Here is an 18,982-nt window from a genome sequence, read left to right as displayed (position 1 = left end):
AACGTCACCTTAGCCGAACCCAGAAAAAAAGCCCCGCTCCGGCGGCGGGAACTCCCGTCCCCTCCATTCTCCCCTCACCCCGGTCCCTCGCCGGCGACGAATACGCCGTTCCTCGGCCCCGCGGCTCCATTCCTTTCTAAAGTCCCGCCGCTGGGGGTCTTCCTCTGACTGACTGACCTGCCCGCCCCTTCTGAGGAGCTCCCGGTCACTTTGGGAGGCGCGCGCCGGAGTCCCCTGCGCGGTTTTTGGCAAGGTGCCTAATAATTTTCTTAAATTATTGGGGGGGCAGAGCCCCCCCAAACGAATTTTTGAGGGGGCTCAGGCCCCCTCAGGCCCCATGGAGTCGGCGCCTATGGGTCTACAATTCCAATCATCCCTAGCTAACAGGACCAGTGGTCAGGGATGATGGGAGTTGTAGTCCCAAAGCATTTGGAGGGCCGAGTTTGCCTATGCCTGATATAATGGATAGATTATAGTTATTAGAAGCACAGAAACAACATTCTTATGACACTTGGAATCAAAGGGTCTATGGTTACGAGGGAGGGATTTAGTTATGTTTCAGTCAGTTTGTTTATTTGTTATGTGGTTCTGTGCATGTTTGTTTGCTGGCTGATGAAAGTATAATAGTGTGATGCAATTGTATCGGCATACTTTATTCAACATATAACTTCTTCAGCTTATGTATTTTCTTATTCTCGAAAACCTACTAATTATTATTTTTTAGCAGCACAAAAACTGACAGGATCCCCTAATATTGTAATACATCATCTACAGAGTCTAAACATCTAAACTTTCTCAAACTGTGCCAAAATACTTTTGAATTATCTAACGTTCTTACACAGGCTGTTTTTTGATTTCCAGATAGGTCATGTGTCAAGATTAATATTGATCATTTTCCTTATTTTTCCTAGTGTCTACAATAATCTAGTGAGTTTTGCATCTCCCTTAATCACGGATACGCCAAATGAATGCTCAAGTCCAACATCTGTTGCTACATGTCAACCAACATTTGCTGCAGGTAAAAGATGGAATACATTGAATCTCATTTCTCCGTCACTGAGCTTGAATGTAGATGTTGTCATCATTCTCCTTCTAGATGTAGTAGAGCAGTCTACTTGCTAAATTTCTTCATTATCTTCAAAAAGACAAATGTCAAGGAGTTAAACCACCTGTCTGAATGCAGACTTACCAGAGAACCTGACTAAACTCTGCTTACCAAAGAATACCACTCATTTCTGTTAGAATGTTCATCATTCTGAGATAGGGACTCCTTGGGGAAATTACTTAATGACTGCCTCCTACTTGCTACTTGAAGACCTTCCAAGTCTACTAGGAACTACCCACCCATGAGCAGAAGTAATATTTACACTATTAATATGTTTTCCATATAAGGCTCTTGCAGAATTTTACTATCTTAAGGCATCTAACCAACAAGTGAATTTTATTGGTAAGGTATATAAATTAGCATTAAAATAAAGATAAAAAACAAGTTGATACCCAATGCAAAGATGCTGTAGCAGATTCTAAAACTCTATTTACAGAACTTCCATCCATATTGAGGTACCATATGGATACTTGTCAAGAAAGAGATGGCTCTCCATAAACATTTGGTTTGCTGAGCATCTCTGAAATGACACATCTTGCATAAAGGGGGAAACCTGGTATCCCAACCTTGTTAGGGTTCAAATCTCAAGAAAGATGTGGCGATGTAGGTTCCACTGCAGCTTAGGTTGTTAAGAACTACAGTACATATGTGTGACATACATACTCTCATTTCAGCAAGGAATGGAAACGTAAAAACTGAATTCTTCATGCAGCTTGCTTGACCTGTTGAAAGGCTTTTTTATTTTTTTTTAAAAAAACTATTTGAATTATCTTGATCCATTTCAGTCAGGCTTCAGCATTAGACTGCTTTGGTTGATGGAAGAGAGACAGGGCAGGTCCAACCTTGTTGGTTCTTTTTAATCTTTGACTTTTGATACCATCAATTATTGTATCCTCTTGGAATTGTTTGGTGGATTGGGGCCATGGTGATACAGTGGTTCTGCTCATAGCTGCAGGCAGTGTCCAGAGAGTAGCATTGGGTGACTTCTGCTCAGCCTCAAGGTAGCTGAGATTCAAGGCCCTGTGCAGTTCCATTTTGCCCCCAATCAGTGGCTGGCCGTGGCTCTCCAGGACTTCTGGATATGGGGTCTTTCCTATCCCTACCTGGAGATGCTAGGGATAGAACCTTTAACCTTTAGCCAGTGTGGTGTAGTGGTTAAGAGCGGTAGTCTCGTAATCTGGGGAACCGGGTTCACGTCTCCGCTCCTCCACATGCAGCTGCTGGGTGACCTTGGGCTAGTCACACTTCTCTGAAGTCTCTCGGCCTCACTCACCTCACAGAGTGTTTGTTGTGGGGGAGGAAGGGAAAGGAGAATGTTAGCCGCTTTGAGACTTCTTAAAGGGAGTGAAAGGCAGGATATCAAATCCAAACTCCTCTTCTTCTTCTTCTTTTGTATCTTCGGCCATTGCGCTTTGTCCCTTCCCTTAGCCTGGCCACAGTTTTGCATGGTCATGTGACATCAGGCTCAGGAAGGATGGGTATGGTTAGGCCAAAATAGCCTGGTGGGCCAGCCTCTGAGGCTTGGTGGGCCTAATTTGGCTTGCATGGCGATGGTTCCCCTTCACTGTCCTAGAAGCACAGATGGCCATGTTTTTCAGCTTCTGTCACCTACTTACAACTTGTTAATTCAGGCTTATGGTGGACTTGGTTAACCCTGCTGTGGCTTGCAGTTTTGTTTTGTACTATACTGTTGTTGTTGTTGTTGTTGTTGTTGTTGTTGTTGTTGTTGTTGTTGTTGTTGTTGTTGTTGAATCTAAGATCATTTTAATTGTGTCTTATTGCTTTACATACTATGTTTTGTTTTTTGTGTTGGCAACAACATTTTGACCACACAATGGAAAAGTAGTCTACAATTGTTGGAAATGAAATCAAACCATGATATCATATATTGACTTTATTTTGAAGCCATAAATCTTAGCTTTTGGTGCTGAATTCTGACTTGTTCTGCCATTCATGTAAAGGGAGCAGGTAAACTACTACAGTAAGCTTGCAACTCATGTGGGAGCTACGTTCCAGGGATCGCACCTAAAGCCAAAATCGCGTATAGTCAAAACCCATTGGGCTCAGTGGTGGGCAGTGTTGCCAAAATCATTTCCCCCCGGAACCCTGTCCCCTTTTAATTTTTTTGCTCTGCATGTAAGGGTGAATATGCACAAGTTAAATGTGCATAAGTTGCAGGTTTACTGCATAAAGGAGCTCCATGGACCCACATATAGGTCATGCAAATCTTATTAAGCCAATCTTTGGCTTAACTTTGCCTATGCACCCAATCACTGTGTGGGCAGGAGGCCTGAAATCAGTGCCTTTTGCCAGTGCATTATATGTTTTGTAGGCATGTTTGGTTTTGTTGTAAAACAAAACATTTTTCTTTTTGATTATGAATAAAACTTACTTGGTTCCTTTTTATAGCATTTTCAATATTTTATTTTCATTTGTTGACAGCGGTCCGCAGCAATACGGGGCAGAAAACTCAGCCAGAGGTCATGTCGCAGAATACAAGAAAGTTAATTCAGAAAACCCTTGCACCATCAGCAGATACTCCACCGGGGGTAATTACAGGCGCTGGAAAGAGTGTTGTATCTAGTCCTAAAAAAGCCATCAGGGACCCCAAAACAGGAAAAGGTAAGTAGCAATATTAAATTTATGTAGAAAGATAGGCTTTGTAATCAGCAACACATTAAGATTTGCATGGACTGGGTGTTTTTGTTTTTGTTTTTGAAGCTGTGCAAGAGCGGAATTCATATGCAGTAAGTGTGTGGAAACGTGTCAAAGCCAAGTTAGAGGGCCGGGACTTGGATCCCAACAGGAGAATGTCCGTTGCTGAACAGGTAATTCGAGGAGCAAAATTTGTTCCCTTCAGATGATTTTAACATTTAAGTTTATGGAGAGAGAGAGAGAGAGAGAGTGTGTGTGTGTGTGTGTGTGTGTGTGTGAGAGAGAGAGAGAGAGAGAGAGAGAGAGAGAGAGAGAGAGAGAGAGAGAGAGAAATATTTTTAAATGTGCTCTGATATGTTGCTGGATGTTCAGTGGGAAAAATAAGCATCATTTTTCCTTGAAACTTCACTCCTACATACCTTAAATTACCTGGCAGGCTAGTGTGCCCTCTTGCTTCCTTTCTGCTTAGCCCATGCCATTTGAAGACAACCATATGCAAGTCATGTCATGGCTGGCAATACATTAAACATTTCATTGCTAAACTGTCGTTTGGCTTGCAAAAATAATGGGAATTTTTCATATCCTATGGAGACATGCTGGCTTGTTTTAGACATGTAAAAATGGTTGGTTGTTACATATTTTAACCATAGCTGGTTGTATCCAAACGAGGTATGTGTGTTTTGTTTAAATCAGTCTAACAAGGCAGGATATCAAGCTGGGATCCAGGTTGGATATTCTGGCTTGTTAAACAAAAACCTATGGTTTTAACAAACTACCACCTGCCGAGTTCAGGCACGATAATGGCAGCCTTAAACCTTATTCCTTTGCACATGCACAATAATAGAATCATACAGTTGGAAGGGACCCCAAGGGTCATCTAGTCCAACCCCCTGCAATGCAGGAATCTTTTACTCAATGTGGGGCTTGAACTCACAACCCTGAGATTAAGGGTCATATGCTCTACCCACTGAGCTATCCTAGGTCCTGATGCTCTTGCCAGCTCATTCATGTAAACAACACATGGTTTGGTCCTAGGTCTGAACCTGGCCACTTACAGTTTTTAGTAGTGTCTGCTGTGTACATAGACTATAAATGTTAAAGGAGTAAACCTTGGTCTTCCTAAAATTCTAACATAAACTGTTGATAAGTAATGGTGGACAAACCTGCTGCTGAACATGCTAATAAAGGTGGTCTTGAAGTTCTCTGAATGTACAAAATCCAAAGCCCTAACTTATTTTACATTGCAATTTCTTAGGTTGACTATGTGATTAAGGAAGCAACTAATCTAGATAACTTGGCTCAGCTGTATGAAGGTTGGACAGCCTGGGTATGAACAGGAAGATAGCAGGTCAGTCTGGTTCAGCGAGGTCAGACATCCAGCAGAATCAACTCGGCCTCAGGCATCCATAGCAGCACCACAGTCGGTGGTGATGCCTTTCTGGGGCTTAATGTGAGGAAACCTAGGCAATCTCGGTGCACTGGGAAGTGAGTCCTGCAGAGTAGCTGCACTCAGGGATACGCTAAACACAATGGCCTGGAACCCCCAGGGTCAAGGGTGAAAGCTCACCGCCTGAACAACACGGCTGTCTTTCTGCTACAGAAGAACTGCAATCGTGTCGGGGGGAAACATAGCTGCAGAAAGGAAATTGGGAATGCTACATACCGCAGAGTGATTTGGAACCCAGTTCCACCTGACCCTGTGAACAATCCAGGAGAAACCGAAACCGAAAAAAGGGGGCCGTGAAGAAATCGCAGCAAAGGAAGATTTGAGAGATTGAGTTTCTTGAGTCGCTCTTGTTGCTTGGCAACAGTGCTGGTTGAGTTGACCAGTTTGTGCAAAAAATGAATAAATAAATGCTACATGAGAATGAACTTCAGAAATGGACTGAAAATGCAAAGAGCTGCATGTCAGCTGTGTTGGAAGAACCTCTTTGAGAAGAGAGAGCCTTTGTGTCTTTTTTTTTTTAAGTTCTTTCCCACTTCTGGTTTATTCTTGTTCTTTAGATGTATTTCTAATATGTTTTTATTTCAATCCTTGTAATTTCACTGTTCAGTCAAATTAATCATTTCTTCTTTGTTTTTTGCAAACCAAATTTTCCAAAAGCACAGGGAACGCTGAACATTTAAGCAAATCTTTTGTGTTGGATGATCAAACGCAAATGGTTGGAGTTTTGGTTCTTTTAAAGTGATTTTTTGTGATTCTATCATGTACAGTTTCCCCAAATTCACTGTGCATTTCAAAGTAATGAATCTAACAGGCATTTGGTTTTCATGTGCACCTCCCTCTGCTTGCAGTGTACACTCCTTTTTGTAGTTCAAACCTTTTCCTCCAAAACACATTCTATTGTGATTTTGCTGTAGTTTCTTTTGTAAACGTAGGTACTCCAATGTAATCTTTACCTTAAAAATGATTAGAATATCTAAGTAGACTCTTTTACATTGTTGATGACAGAAAATCAATAAAGTCAAGTTCTAGTGGAGGTAGTTTTATGCTGTTTGATTCATTTCAAATTTTGATTTACACTTGTAAATGTATAGTGTTTCAGTTCAATCTGGGAATTTAAAGATAGACATAAATACAAAGCTAAAGTGGACTATCTTTTTTTGTTCAAGCGAAATTGTATAAAGATCTGTGTGAAGTTACATTTCCATATGACTTCCAATAGGTGGTGTTCAGTTGTGAATTTCTCAGCAAGTTTTCCTAAACCTACCTTGCACTTTTGAACTATGGGTGTGACAAAAGTTGCTATTAAAACGGCACTTTAAATCAGTCTGTTTCCATATGTCCTCAGTGTTTTACTTGCCTGCTCACTAAAATCATTACCTTAGGAGCTTGTTTTAACTTTGCTTTAGGAAAGAACAGACTGCTTCTTAACTTAGTTATCACTAATCGGTGTCATGTTTTGATAGGCACCACTTGAATCTAAACTTCCAAATTGAACTTGTGGGGCTATGTGAACTTATTTAATTTGCTTTGAAAGCCGTTAAATGAGGACAAATCAAATGTTCCCATCACTTCCTCTGTAGTCTCTTAAGGATTTTAAAAACCTTTCCAACAGTTAATTTTTTTAATTGATGCAGCCTATTTATCGGAGTTTGAGCTTTGGCCTTTGTTTTGAAGAGTTGCTATCAAATATATATTAAGGTCCAGCACAAGAAGAAGCTAATTATTCCAGCGTTTTTATAATGTGGAAAAATTGTTTTGACTTCCTCAGAATATCTGATACAGAAGTGACTTGATACTGGTATCAGTCTTCCACATAGGCGCTAGCTATCTCCTTTTAATTACCTGCCCATGACATGTCATGTGCACTGCCTACATATTTACTAATGCTTGTGAGTAAATGCATTCCAACTCAGTACTCTGGAACTTCGCTCTTAGCATTGCAAGAGTGAGAGGTTTGCTTTTCAGTAAAATTCAGTTAAGGCAAAATCCAAGCATTTGGTGAGTGTACCTTTATTTTCCTTGTACGAAACATCCTTAATGAGCAGTCTGTATCCAAATACGAGTGGGATAAGATGGTAACATGTTTTTCTTTCCTTTGGGAACCAGGGGTCAGGGCAGGCTGCTGCGCTTGTGATTCATGTATTATTATACCACACTATCCAGAAATGTGTATGGAGACAGGGGTCTTTACTGCATAATGTAATAAAGCTCAAAAATCTATTTGTATTCTTCATTCCCTGTGTGGCATTCTTTTCTTTACTGCAGTAACATTCAAAGTTCTAGATCTCTAACTTGCAGTGTGCAGTGATCATGGTACCAAGCATGTGTAACCTCTGCAATTGTGGGAAAGGTTACCACCTCTTTCACAGAGGGGAATCAGCACAAGGAGTATGGTGAAAGCTGCAGCTAGTTGCCTGTCATGCATATAATCCACACAAATGTGTCTAAAGCAAAAGTTATGGTTGCACATTTAAGCAACCATTGTGCAACAACATCTGGAGGGCACAATGTATCGGCAGCAAATCACTGACAGCACAAAGTGGAAAAAATGAAGTGCATACCAAAGCAGGGGCTTCCCATGGTTTGCTTTGACTGAAGCAGGCAGGGAATATATTTTAGTAGGTTGGTTCTGTGTGTAATGAGACATTTCTAATATATACTTTGATGCATTTCGAGCATGAGCTCTTCAAGGGGATGCACAGAGAATTAACAACTGCAACATCCTGCAGAATCTAATTGGACGTTATTGTGATAGTTCACATTGATTCATTGGACTTAGGAATTCCTAACCACACAAAATTTGCTTCTCTCTGCTGCTCCCCCCCTCCAAATGGGAACATCAGAACCTGCCCCTTTTCATCTTCAGCCTTCACTATATTTGAAACTTCAGTGAGTTATTCAGAGGAGTGTTGGAAGCTGTTGGGGGAGAAATGAGTTTAAAATCACCTTTATTAGGATGCAGGTTTTTGCATTAGTTGGACTCCCAGATAAATGCACCTAGACTTTGCAGTCTGTCTCCTGCTGTTGTTCAAGCTTGCCCCTTTTATCCAGAAAATGTAGGGCTTTTGAATCAAACAAGTTGAATGTACTATATTATTCCTGGTCTTTTTTTCTTTTCTTTTTTTAAGTATGGCAATTCGGTTTACCAACATATAATAGGTTACAGAAGTGGGGAAAGCATAGGTTTAGGATCAAACTAATACTCAACACAGAAACAAATGGTAGTATATAAAATATGTGTATGAGAGAAAGAGAATTATATTATTATTATTATTATTTATACCCCGCCCATCTGGCTGGGCTTCCCCAGCCACTCTGGGCGGCTTCCCAAAAAATATTAAAATACTATAATACATCAAACATTAAAAGCTTCCCTAAACAGGGCTGCCTTCAGATGTCTTCTAAAAGTCTGGTAGTTGTTCTCTTTGACATCTGGTGGGAGGGCGTTCCACAGGGAGGGCGCCACTACTGAGAAGGCCCTCTGCCTGGTTCCCTGTAACTTGGCTTCTTGCAGCGAGGAAACTGCCAGAAGGCCCTCGGCGGTGGACCTGTGTCCGGGTAGAACGATGAGGGTGGAGACGCTCCTTCAGATATACTGGACCGAGGCCGTTTAGGGCTTTAAAGATCCGCACCAACACTTTGAATTGTGCTCGGAAACGTACTGAGAATATTGTGGAAAAGCATTCTAGAGGCTCACCACAATTGCAAGCACTGGATGGTTGCTACACCTTTCATCTGTGGGACCCTTCCCTCCCAGCTGTCACCTGGATCTCTCTCCATCACTTCCTTCTCTCTTTACCTGGGGAGGTAAAGACTACCAGTCCTTTCCAAATCCCTTCTCACTCTCCTCCGGTCACTTCCAAACTGCAAGCCTCGTTTGATTCATAAAGGTACTTCTTTTGGTTTGACTCATAAAAGTACTTCCAGCTGGCCTGCTCCACCCACATTGCCTTGCTCAGCACCAACACCTCAGGCCCTGGCTCTGCTCGGACTTGGCAAACCCCTTGCTCAGCTGTGGAACTCACTGGGTGACCTCAGGCCAGTCACTGGTTCTTCGCCTAGCCTACCTCACAGGGTTGTTAGAATCATAGAATCCTAGAGTTGGAAGAGACCACAAGGGCCATCGAGTCCAACCCCCTGCCAAGCAGGAAACACCATCAGAACACTCCTGACATACGGTAGTCAAGCTTCTGCTTAAAGACCTCCAAAGTAGGAGACTCCACCACACTCCTTGGCAGCAAATTCCACTGTCAAACAGCTCTTACTGTCAGGAAGTTCTTCCTAATGTTTAGGTGGAATCTTCTTTCTTGTAGTTTGGATCCATTGCTCCGTGTCCACTTCTCTGGAGCAGCAGAAAACAACCTTTCTCCCTCCTCTATGTGACATCCTTCTATATATTTGAACATGGCTATCATATCACCCCTTAACCTCCTCTTCTCCAGGCTAAACATGCCCAGCTCCCTTAGCCGTTCCTCATAAGGCATCGTTTCCACGCCTTTGACCATTTTGGTTGCCCTCCTCTGGACACGTTCCAAATAGGGAGAGGGAGAACCCACATAGGCCACCTTGAACTCCTTTGAGGAAAAATAATAAATGTAGTAAGTAATGCATAAAATAGACACTCATGGCAAAGACTCATTTATCCAGCTGGGAAAACCTGTGGGAACAACTCCCACAATACCCCCCATAAGGGGCCAGTTTGCTTCTACTTGGAAAGGCGCTAAGGAGTCCTTCCCCACCCCCACCCCACCCCACTCCGGAATCCCCCTCCAAAAACCCGTTAAACGGTTTCTGCTGCGGAACGTCAAAGGAACAACGCGACGTCTCTCCTCACGCGCCCGAAGTCATGACGAGCAGAAGGAGGGAGCTGATTGGTCCAAATTCAAAGGCGAACGGGCAGAGGACGCTGGTTAGGGGAGTGAGATGGTCCTTATCCAATGGAAAGCGTCGGGGAGGCGGGAGGGGCGGGGCCGCCGAGCTCATAAAAGGGGAAGGAGGGCGAGGCGGCGAAGGGTTCTTGCTCGCGAGGCCGACGGGGAAGCAGAAAGGAGGTGTTGCTTCGGGAGGGGGCGTGGCCTGGAAGGCTAGGCGGAGGAGGCGGGGCTTAACCCGTGACGGTTTGCGAGGGGTGGGAGAGAAGGAGTCTGCCGAAAGCAGCTGTCTGGGCCACACAAAATGGCGGAGGGCGACAATAGGAGCACCAACCAGCTGGTGGGTGAGCGCTGAGGCGAAGCACATTGGGTGGGGGGGGGGCGAGTTGAGGCCCTCACTTCCCTCAAGATATGGGAAGGAAGGAAGCGGGGGTGCTTCCTTGGGCTGTGTCCTGCGAGGAGCATCTGCGGAGGGGCGCTTGTTTTTACGCAGGAAGAGGGAGGGGCTGACTCTTCTGTCTCCATGCACGTCTTGCGAGGCTGCCATAGCGGCCTCTTCACCCCCACTCCCAGCCCCGCCATTCCTATTCTGCGTTATTTTAAAGTGGGGGGTGGGTGGGTGGGAGGTTTGCGCCATTTGTGCAACTCTTTCTTTGAGGGGTGGAGGTTGCGAACTGCTTCATAGAGTAGAGGGGGCTGCAAGGGGCGAAGTGACGAAACTTCGAAAGTGTAACAGGCACACCAAAGAATCTTATGGCGCTCTTCAAGACTTAGGTTTACTGCAATGCAGGGGGTTGGGCTGGATGACCCTCGGGCGCCTTCCGACGCCACAATTCTGCGATTCTAAGACCCGCAGATTTTTGATGGCAGAAGCTTTTGTGGACTGAAGGCTGCTTCGTCGGATGCACGAAGTGGTTGTTTGATGGTGTGTGTATGAATGTCTTCTTTCACACACACGTTGTTACCTATCAGTATGTGCATATTTGTATTAACACTCACCTGTGTGTAAATAGATATGTGTGTGTGTGTATATATATACATATACATACACATACGGATGGATAATAACATTTTGTGCATTTGATTAATGGGGTTTTAGCCTGTGAAGCTTCTGCCACCATAAGCCTTAAAGGTGCCCCGAGGTTGTTTGTGTGTTGGCTGTATGAAACTGTCCTTCTGGAACTTAAATAACACCCCACGGTCTAGTCATGTTTACTCAGATTGAAGGCCTGAGTAAATTGGGTTTATTCCAAGGTAAATATGTCACCTCAAATTTCGCCTTTTGAGAGCTGTGGAAGGATCCAAAATCAGGAGAGAACCCATTATATTTTGCTGATGCACAAGGTTTTAGAAGCTGGCAGAGGCAGCAGTAGTGTTTTGTAGGAACGTGGGATCAGAATTGCAGAGCTGAAAGGGAAAATAGCCTTCTTACAAATGGGTAGGGATGGAGGCTTTTCTTCCCACCAAATAATACATTAAAAAATATTCTAGGCAAGCCATCTTGAAAAAGATCAGGTTTCATTTTCCGGTTTCTCCAGTAGGACTCTGCTATGTCATCTTCCTTTGTAGTATTAGAGACACACCTGGCCAGCCTGCTTATGCTAATAGGAGCAGAAATAAGCAGGGTGCTTTGTTTAGGCTGTCAAAGGAGCTGCAGCGCTTCAGGGATAGGTGGTTGAAAGTCAGGTGCACAGCACTGAGCATTATGGTTGATGAACAGAGGAGCGCAGATACTGTGTGTGCCTTTTCTTTGAGTTTGAAATGCAGATCATTTGTATCCACAGTGTTATCTGCTACATTTTTCACTATGTCATATGCTTAGTATACCCTGCTTTTTGAGTTGAAGACAGTGCACTTGAGTCTCCCCCTGTTTTATAATGGCCCTATGCAGCCACTGAGGCTGTGTGCGCATAGATGGCCCAATATAACTTGAGTGAACTTGATGGGAAGGAGAGATTTTAACCCAGGCAGAACAGTTTAGTTTGTCTTGTGACTGAATCATTTCAAAGACATGAGTTAAGGGTGTGTGTGTGTGTGTGTGTGTGTGTGTGATGGAATATTCACAGATCTAAGCTTCAAGGGAAGAGAGAAATGTTTAGAAACAAAATTTATTGGCTAGAACTCCCTATATCTTGCTGATCTAGAAGGCCATGTTAGGAAATGGACAGAAATTGAAGAACAGAAATTAGATTTCAAAATAAGGAAGCATTAAACATGCTAGACTAGGAGGAGTTTTATACAGTGTGTAGACCTCAGTGGCAGGTCTCTCCCACCCCCCTTCATGGTTCATTATGAAAGTTTCACCTACATACTGTTCACAAATCTTCAGTTTATGGTCCTGGGCTGAGACAGCAACCAGTACAAAACACAGCTGTGTAGGATTTCCAAAGTAACAGTTATTCAGAGTTAATTAAAATTTTGGTAAATCCAATTTTGCACACAGAACCTTGCATAACATTTAACACTGTTAGGATAATAAATAATGTAAAAACAGTTTAATTTCAAATATGCTTGCAAAAAAAGAAATTAAATATTTTGTTTATATTGAGTTACTTTCTCATGCTGCCCAAGTTCAAGATCATAAGATTTGGGTTCTCCATAAGCCAGATAAATTTTATCCTAATATCCAAGCTGGAATCAGAACAAGTCTCAAAATAAGGTCCTGGAGCACAGTTTTCACAGAATGGTGCCATAACAATAAATGGCAGGTAGAATAGCTCGTTGTTAAGAAAAATCCTAACTACTGGATTTAGAGTTATCATTGTGGTTCTAGAAGAGGCTCCCGCTTGAGGAATGTGGGAAAGACAATTTCTGCCAATTTCCCCTTTCCCCTCCGACCTTAAGGAATCCCCAAACCTCTAGAGCAGCTTTTCATTGGCTGCAGGAGGAAGGAAGAATTGGTGTAAATTGCATCCACAACCCTTTTGCTCTAGCCAGAGCGTCCTGTTCTGCTCATGGGAACTCTAGATTGAAGTTTCAGTATGTAGAAATATATCCTAGGAATATGGCACTGTTCTCCTAGTTGGGAGTAACCAGATATTTTGTTGCATGATAGACATAAAGCTTCAAATTAAAAGGACCAGTTAAGAGGATGCAGACATAGAAAAACTGAGTTATATTCTGTAAAGCAAAGTAAGGATAAAGCTGTTATATTGTCTAACATAAGATAGCCTACATGTCCAATGAAGCATATGCATTGTGTAAGCATTTTTCTGCCTGGGGCAATTACATATGTTAAAATGCTTTTATTCACAGGCTGCAGAGACAGCTAGCTTGGAAGAGCAGTTGCAAGGATGGGGTGAAGTGATTCTGGTGACAGACAAAATCCTTCGTTGGGAAAAACCATGGTTTCCACCTGCTATGATTGCTGTAGTTTCCTTCATCTTTCTGTAAGTTATTGGAGAGAATGTTACAAAAAATAATAATGCTAAAGACAGTTAAGCTAGTAGTTACTTTCCTGAAATTCTCAGTACTGCTCTGCTGTATAAAAAGTACATGGGAAGTTTTATGCAGCTGGAAAAACAATGCTGCTATAAACAAACCAAATATATGTTCAAATTTGGGGGCATTCCTAGTCATTTTATTTCATAGAAGGGCCTATTAATTGGAAATGATAGGGAAGAGCAACAACTTTTTATTCCTTCCAAACTTCCATTTTCTCTCTCCTTCCAACCTACTCTCCCATTGGTGATTATGCCATTGCAGAAACTAAATTGAGGCATTATTTCTCAACCACTTGGCTATGTTGGCTGGGGCTGATGGGAGTTGGGTACTTCAAAATAAAATTTGGAGGCTGCTTCTTCTCCACACCTCCTTTAATCACATTGTTAAATGTTTTGCCGCTAGATAACAACATTTTTCTTGCCCCAACAGGATGATCTACTACTTGGACCCATCTGTTCTTTCAGGTGTTTCTTGCTTTGTTATGCTGCTTTGTTTGGCTGACTACCTTGTACCTGCTCTTGCTCCTAGAATTTTTGGCTCCAGTAAATGGTATGTTGTTTGACAGTCCCTTAAGTATAACATTTAGCAAGAATAGAATTGAACCAACATATATTCAGTGTTAACTATGTGCATCAGTCCTGAACAAAAATCCTTCTACCTAGTGTTCTGACATAACTAGTGTTGTTCTGCTACCTAGAGCAGGCATAGGCAAACTCGGCCCTCCAGATGTTTTGGGACTACAGTTCCCATCATCCCTGATCACTGGTCCTTTTAGCTAGGGATGATGAGAGTTGTAGTCCCAAAACATCTGGAGGACCATTTGCCTATGCCTGACCTAGAGCAACAATATCTATTATACTAAAGGCTCGGTTGTCTCTTTTTTCTGTTTGATACCTTTGCTTGTATAATTATGTTTAGACTGCAAGGTCATTGAGGCAGGAACCTATCTTTTCCTCCTGTTCCCACCCCCCTTATGTTACTCTCTACAGCACCATGCACATTGATACAGTGGTGCCCCGCAAGACGAATGCCTTGCAAGACGGAAAACCCGCTAGACGAAAGGGTTTTCCGTTTTTGAGCTGCTTCGCAAGACGAATTTCCCTATGGGCTTGCTTCGCAAGACGAAAACGTCTTGCGAGTGTTCCGATTTTCCCCCGCTCCCCCCCTTTTTCTAAGCCGCTAAGCCGCTAATAGCCTTTTAGCCGCTAAGACGCTAAGCCTTTAATAGCCGCTAAACTGCTAATAGCACTAATCCGCTAAGCCGCTAATAGGGTTACTTCGCAAGACGAAAAAACCGCTAGACGAAGAGACTCGCGGAATGGATTATTTTCGTCTTGTGAGACACCACTGTAGTAGACTAAAAACAGCTGTAGCCTTTAAACAACTGGCTGTCATGGATTCTTGGGGTGTAAATATATATAAAGATGTTGCCATCTAACTGAAAGTTTTGAGATAGCTGAAGAACCTCTTTGCTGGAAATGGTGATTTGCTGAATAGGACACAGATTTGCAGTTAATGGTAAATTCTTCATAATATCTGGTCATTCAGAACACATGTCAACTGCAAATTAATGCAAGTTTTAGTCCATTAAAATATATATGATCTTCTCATTCTTGGATTTGTTGATCACCCTAACAGTGAATAGTTATAGTAGAGAATCAAAGAAATATATATTGTACATATATGAACGGGACATTAAAATGGCATCAAATTTTGAACTGGGTGGCGGGAGGTCGAGATGATAATGGTTGCTCATGTGCAGTTTCTAAAGTGGAGGCAAGACCATAATATCAAGAGTTTTGTTCAAAATAATTTCTTTAAAGGACTACTGAACAACAGCAGCGGTTCCATGAAATTTGTAGCAACCTGGTAAAAACACGGCGTGGAATTGTTGGTTGGTGGAAACGTCTTTTCACATTTAAGGAGGAAAAGCCTAAAATGGTAATATATGTGCTTCTCTGAAAATGTTTCATCCTTATTGCAAATTGGATGTTGCTTTATAAATCCATTCTGCCTTACATATACAAAAACAAATGCTTTTGGTGACTGGCATGTATATTTGTTTTTTAAATGAAAATCCCTTTTTCTTACCTAAAATGCTTTAGTAAGTGCACACACCATCTGATCAGAGCTTTTTATGGTATCTTGATTTGAGTATTTTACTCTCCCCCCCCCCACTTTTGTTTCAGGCACTTTTTGGTTGTTTTTTGCTTCATAGTCTCTAGGACAGTTATTGTAGTGGTATGCAAATATATTCCTGTCTGCAATTTATAACATCGTCCTAATGCAGGGGTCTGCAACCCGCGGCTCCGGAGCCGCATGTGGCTCTTTTACACCTTTGCCGCGGCTCCAGGGCGGATACAAGCGAGGGGAGGAGGCGTATTGTGCGCCCCGACACTCCCCACTGTGGCGGGCGCTGTACTGGCTGTGACGTCGCATGGGGGCGGTGCGTGCGTTAGTCACGCACCGTCCCGACGTCACCTTCCCGCCCACCCGCCCGCTACATTGTAAGGAGCATGTACGCTGGTCACTGCATTGAAAGGGGGCATGTACGCTGGTCACTGTTTTGAAGGGGAGTGAAGAACACACACACACAAAAAGGTAACTTGTTAATTTAACGTTTATTTCTATGAGGAGGAGTAATTCTGAGGGGTCAAACAAAGAAATAATAAAAAAGTGACAAAAAAGTTATTTTTATAATGACGAGTTTTGTGGCTCCCAGTTTTTTTTCTCTTCGGAAACGGGTCCAAGTGGCTCTTTTTGTCTTAAAGGTTGCAGACCCCTGTCCTAATGCATCCAGCAAGCCAATAACAATATAATCTAAGCTCCTAAAACCTACTTGCTTGAAATAAATTTCCACTGAAGTGAATGAGATATACTGCTAAGTGTGTTTGTTTGTTCACTCATTCAGAATCCATGCTAAATCAATAATGCTGCTTTTAATAGCAGCAGGGAAAGTACTTAGAGAGGTAACTATCATGCCTTCATAACTTACTTTTAAGGACTGCTACCATTCTTAATTCTCTTCTAGTACTTCATGACAATGCTCTGTTCCTTAGCTGTGATTGCTTGGATAGGACAGCAAGTTCATAACCTCTTCCTCACCTACCTTATTGGTAAGTGGTGCAGATTAATATATTGCTGTGTTTTTCCATAATAGAGAATGGGGGAGATATTTGTAGTTGGGATGCCTGTAATGAAGCGATTGCAACATAAATTTGATGAGTCGGTATGGGGGATGAATTTGCAAATGAACATAGCTGGTGATAACTTCTTCTTTACTCTCCCCTAGTGAGCTGCTTCTTGTTGTTTCCTGGGTTAAACAAGCACGGAATAATTTCAAAATATGCTGGAATGGCAAAAAGGGAGGTCAACAAACTCCTGAAGCAAAAGGAGAAGAAAAACGAATGAAACATTGCTTGCTAATTCACTCTATAGTATAATTGTGTTCTGGGAACAATTCAACGAATTATTGTGTGTTTAATAGTATAGAAGTGCTTATTTCAGTCATCGCTTTTTGATTTTAAACAAGGGCCCTTCTTATGCTGTTTAAACAGGAACTGTATGGTCCCTCAGTCACAAACTAATAGTCTTCTAACACGGACAGTTATTCTTACAGTAAGTGTGACTAGCAACTTCAATACTGTAATAAGACTGATCAATAACAACTGGTGGTGGTGAACTGGGTAACATTTTCCATTCCTCTTGAGCATTTTAAGGACCCTCTTGGACTGTCTAGATTTACTTCAAAATGCCCTCTAGATTAAATTGCTAAACGTACAATGTTGTAGGTGACAGGTGATTTGAATAAACAAAGCTCCTAAACTCTGAATCCCAGTTATAGTTGTAGCTCTGCAATGCAACTTAATTGCACTGAAACTGAATGAAAAACTTAAGTCAGGATGCACAGACAGTCAACTTCATTGCTTCTATTATTTAAATAGCTCTAGTTTTGGTGTTGTGAAACATGTCTGTCGTTTTTTAAAAATATGGTCTTATATAAAATCATGTTGAAAATACGTGATGCGTCTGTCTTGCCAACAAGTCTCTGGAGTTATTTGTGTTTTCTTAATGCTATTTTGTTTTTACTACACATTTCTTAAGTAAAAGTTTGTAACCTGTTAAAATGATAGGCATCTTAAATTTCTGTTTAACAGGCAAACTTCTGTCTTAATTGTAAATTGATGAACAGTGTTATCTTACGTTTGAAAATATAGACTTGAGAAATCTTGAAACTTTGTTTCATTATTATCTTTTTTGACAAAATGAGATCTGCTGCTTACATTACTGCCTTACAGATGGTAGCTGCTTTTCATTCTAAGTTCCCAACCTTTCAGTTTTCTCTGAAACACTGTACGTAATTCAGTAAACATTTTTTGTAAATGTGTCTCAAAAGGACAAAGTTTTTAAGTTGCTCTTGTGATATACAGTGGTGCCTCGCAAGACGAAAAGAATCCGTTCTGTGATTCTCTTCGTCTAGCGGTTTTTTCGTCTTGCGAAGCAAGCCCATTGACGGATTAGCGCTATTAGCGGCTTTTAGTGGCTTATCTGCTGATCGGATCAGCTGATAAGCAGCTTAGAAAAAGGGGGGGAGAAAAAAAACCAGCAGGAACTCGCAAGACATTGTCATCTTGCGAAGCAAGCCCATAGGAAATTCGTTTTGCGAAGCACCTCCAAAACGGAAAACTCTTTCGTCTAGCGAGTTTTCCGTCTTGCGAGGCATTCGTCTTGCGGGGCACCACTGTATTGCCTATAGTGAAGCCCGAAAGGCCATAACTGTGTTGGCAGCATTGGCAGCAAGGGATAGAAAGTCTTCTAACTAGAATTAACACAAATATTATTTTTATCATCACTCTCTTACTAATTGGCTCGCAACAATAAAAAGCAGTCTTTCTCTCTTCACGCACATCTAACATTTTTGAATGCTAGGGGTGGGATGTGGCTCATTTTTTACTGCCATACTAGTATGTAACATGGTGCAGATAACTTATCTGCATAAGGACACGAGGGTGGCGTTCAACACTTAAACATGCCTGTTGGATCTCTTGTGACAAACGAACGAAAAACCATTTTTGGACTCATTAGAGCAACCTCATAAGATCTCTGCCTTAGGAGAAGAAACAAAGTCTCTTACTAAGGCTAGTGAAAAGAGAAATCCCTGAAGCAGGCTTTCTTCAGCAGGTGAAAGGAGCAACATTATCTATTACTGCTCCTTGGGTTGAAACATTTCGGTATGCCAACTTAGTTATCATTGTAGTAAGTATTTTCCCATTCATGAATACCTTATTTGACATTATACCTTCAGTTTGGACATTAGAAGCAGCACACAAATCCTGAGAAAAGTGAGAACTTATAGTTGCAAAATGAATTATATTTAGTCATTGGAAGTCTGTGATGGCAGTTCCTGTATCTAGCAGTTATGGGCACTAGCAACAACATGGTGAAATATAAAACAATTTT

At 41.9% G+C, this 18,982-nt stretch overlaps 2 protein-coding genes across 3 annotated transcripts in view; both read left to right on the top strand.

Annotated features, from left to right (window-relative positions):
- SMG1 (SMG1 nonsense mediated mRNA decay associated PI3K related kinase) overlaps positions 1–7,440 on the top strand; it is a 75,675-nt gene extending 68,235 nt beyond the window's left edge. The window contains exons 59-62 of the mRNA XM_081169304.1: positions 912–1,018; positions 3,548–3,727; positions 3,827–3,933; positions 5,016–7,440. Coding sequence (XP_081025430.1) covers positions 912–1,018; positions 3,548–3,727; positions 3,827–3,933; positions 5,016–5,093 — 472 coding nt within the window. The 3' untranslated portion in view covers positions 5,094–7,440. The remainder of the gene's footprint in view (positions 1–911; positions 1,019–3,547; positions 3,728–3,826; positions 3,934–5,015) is intronic.
- Positions 7,441–10,038: 2,598 nt separating this feature from the next.
- Positions 10,039–17,757, top strand: ARL6IP1 (ARL6 interacting reticulophagy regulator 1). Of its 2 annotated transcripts, none has more exons than XM_081170449.1 (6): positions 10,039–10,422; positions 13,334–13,467; positions 13,952–14,071; positions 15,346–15,463; positions 16,554–16,638; positions 16,815–17,757. In XM_081170449.1, exons 1-6 carry the CDS (start codon positions 10,054–10,056, stop codon positions 16,931–16,933), a joined length of 945 nt encoding a protein of 314 aa, XP_081026575.1. In that variant the 5' UTR covers positions 10,039–10,053; the 3' UTR covers positions 16,934–17,757. The 2 variants fall into 2 exon arrangements, with proteins under 2 accessions (XP_081026575.1, XP_081026576.1); XM_081170450.1 differs by having other exon boundaries at positions 10,259–10,418.
- Positions 17,758–18,982: the final 1,225 nt, after the last annotated feature.

Source organism: Podarcis bocagei, assembly GCF_964188305.1.
Source record: "Podarcis bocagei genome assembly, chromosome: 14".
NCBI classification, from domain to species: Eukaryota; Metazoa; Chordata; class Lepidosauria; order Squamata; family Lacertidae; genus Podarcis; species Podarcis bocagei.
Note: the sequence above shows the minus strand (reverse complement) of the source record. Positions and strands in the feature narration are given on the sequence as shown.

What these genes read in the sequence shown, in the direction of transcription:
- ARL6IP1 (XM_081170449.1), top strand. Translation starts at nt 10,054, where the DNA reads ATGACGAGCAGAAGGAGGGAGCTGATTGGTCCAAATTCAAAGGCGAAC. An exon ending in GTAGTTTCCTTCATCTTTCT is followed by an intron (nt 13,468 to 13,951) that starts GTAAGTTATTGG and finishes TTGCCCCAACAG; the next exon opens with GATGATCTACTACTTGGACC. An exon ending in ATTTTTGGCTCCAGTAAATG is followed by an intron (nt 14,072 to 15,345) that starts GTATGTTGTTTG and finishes ATTTCTTTAAAG; the next exon opens with GACTACTGAACAACAGCAGC.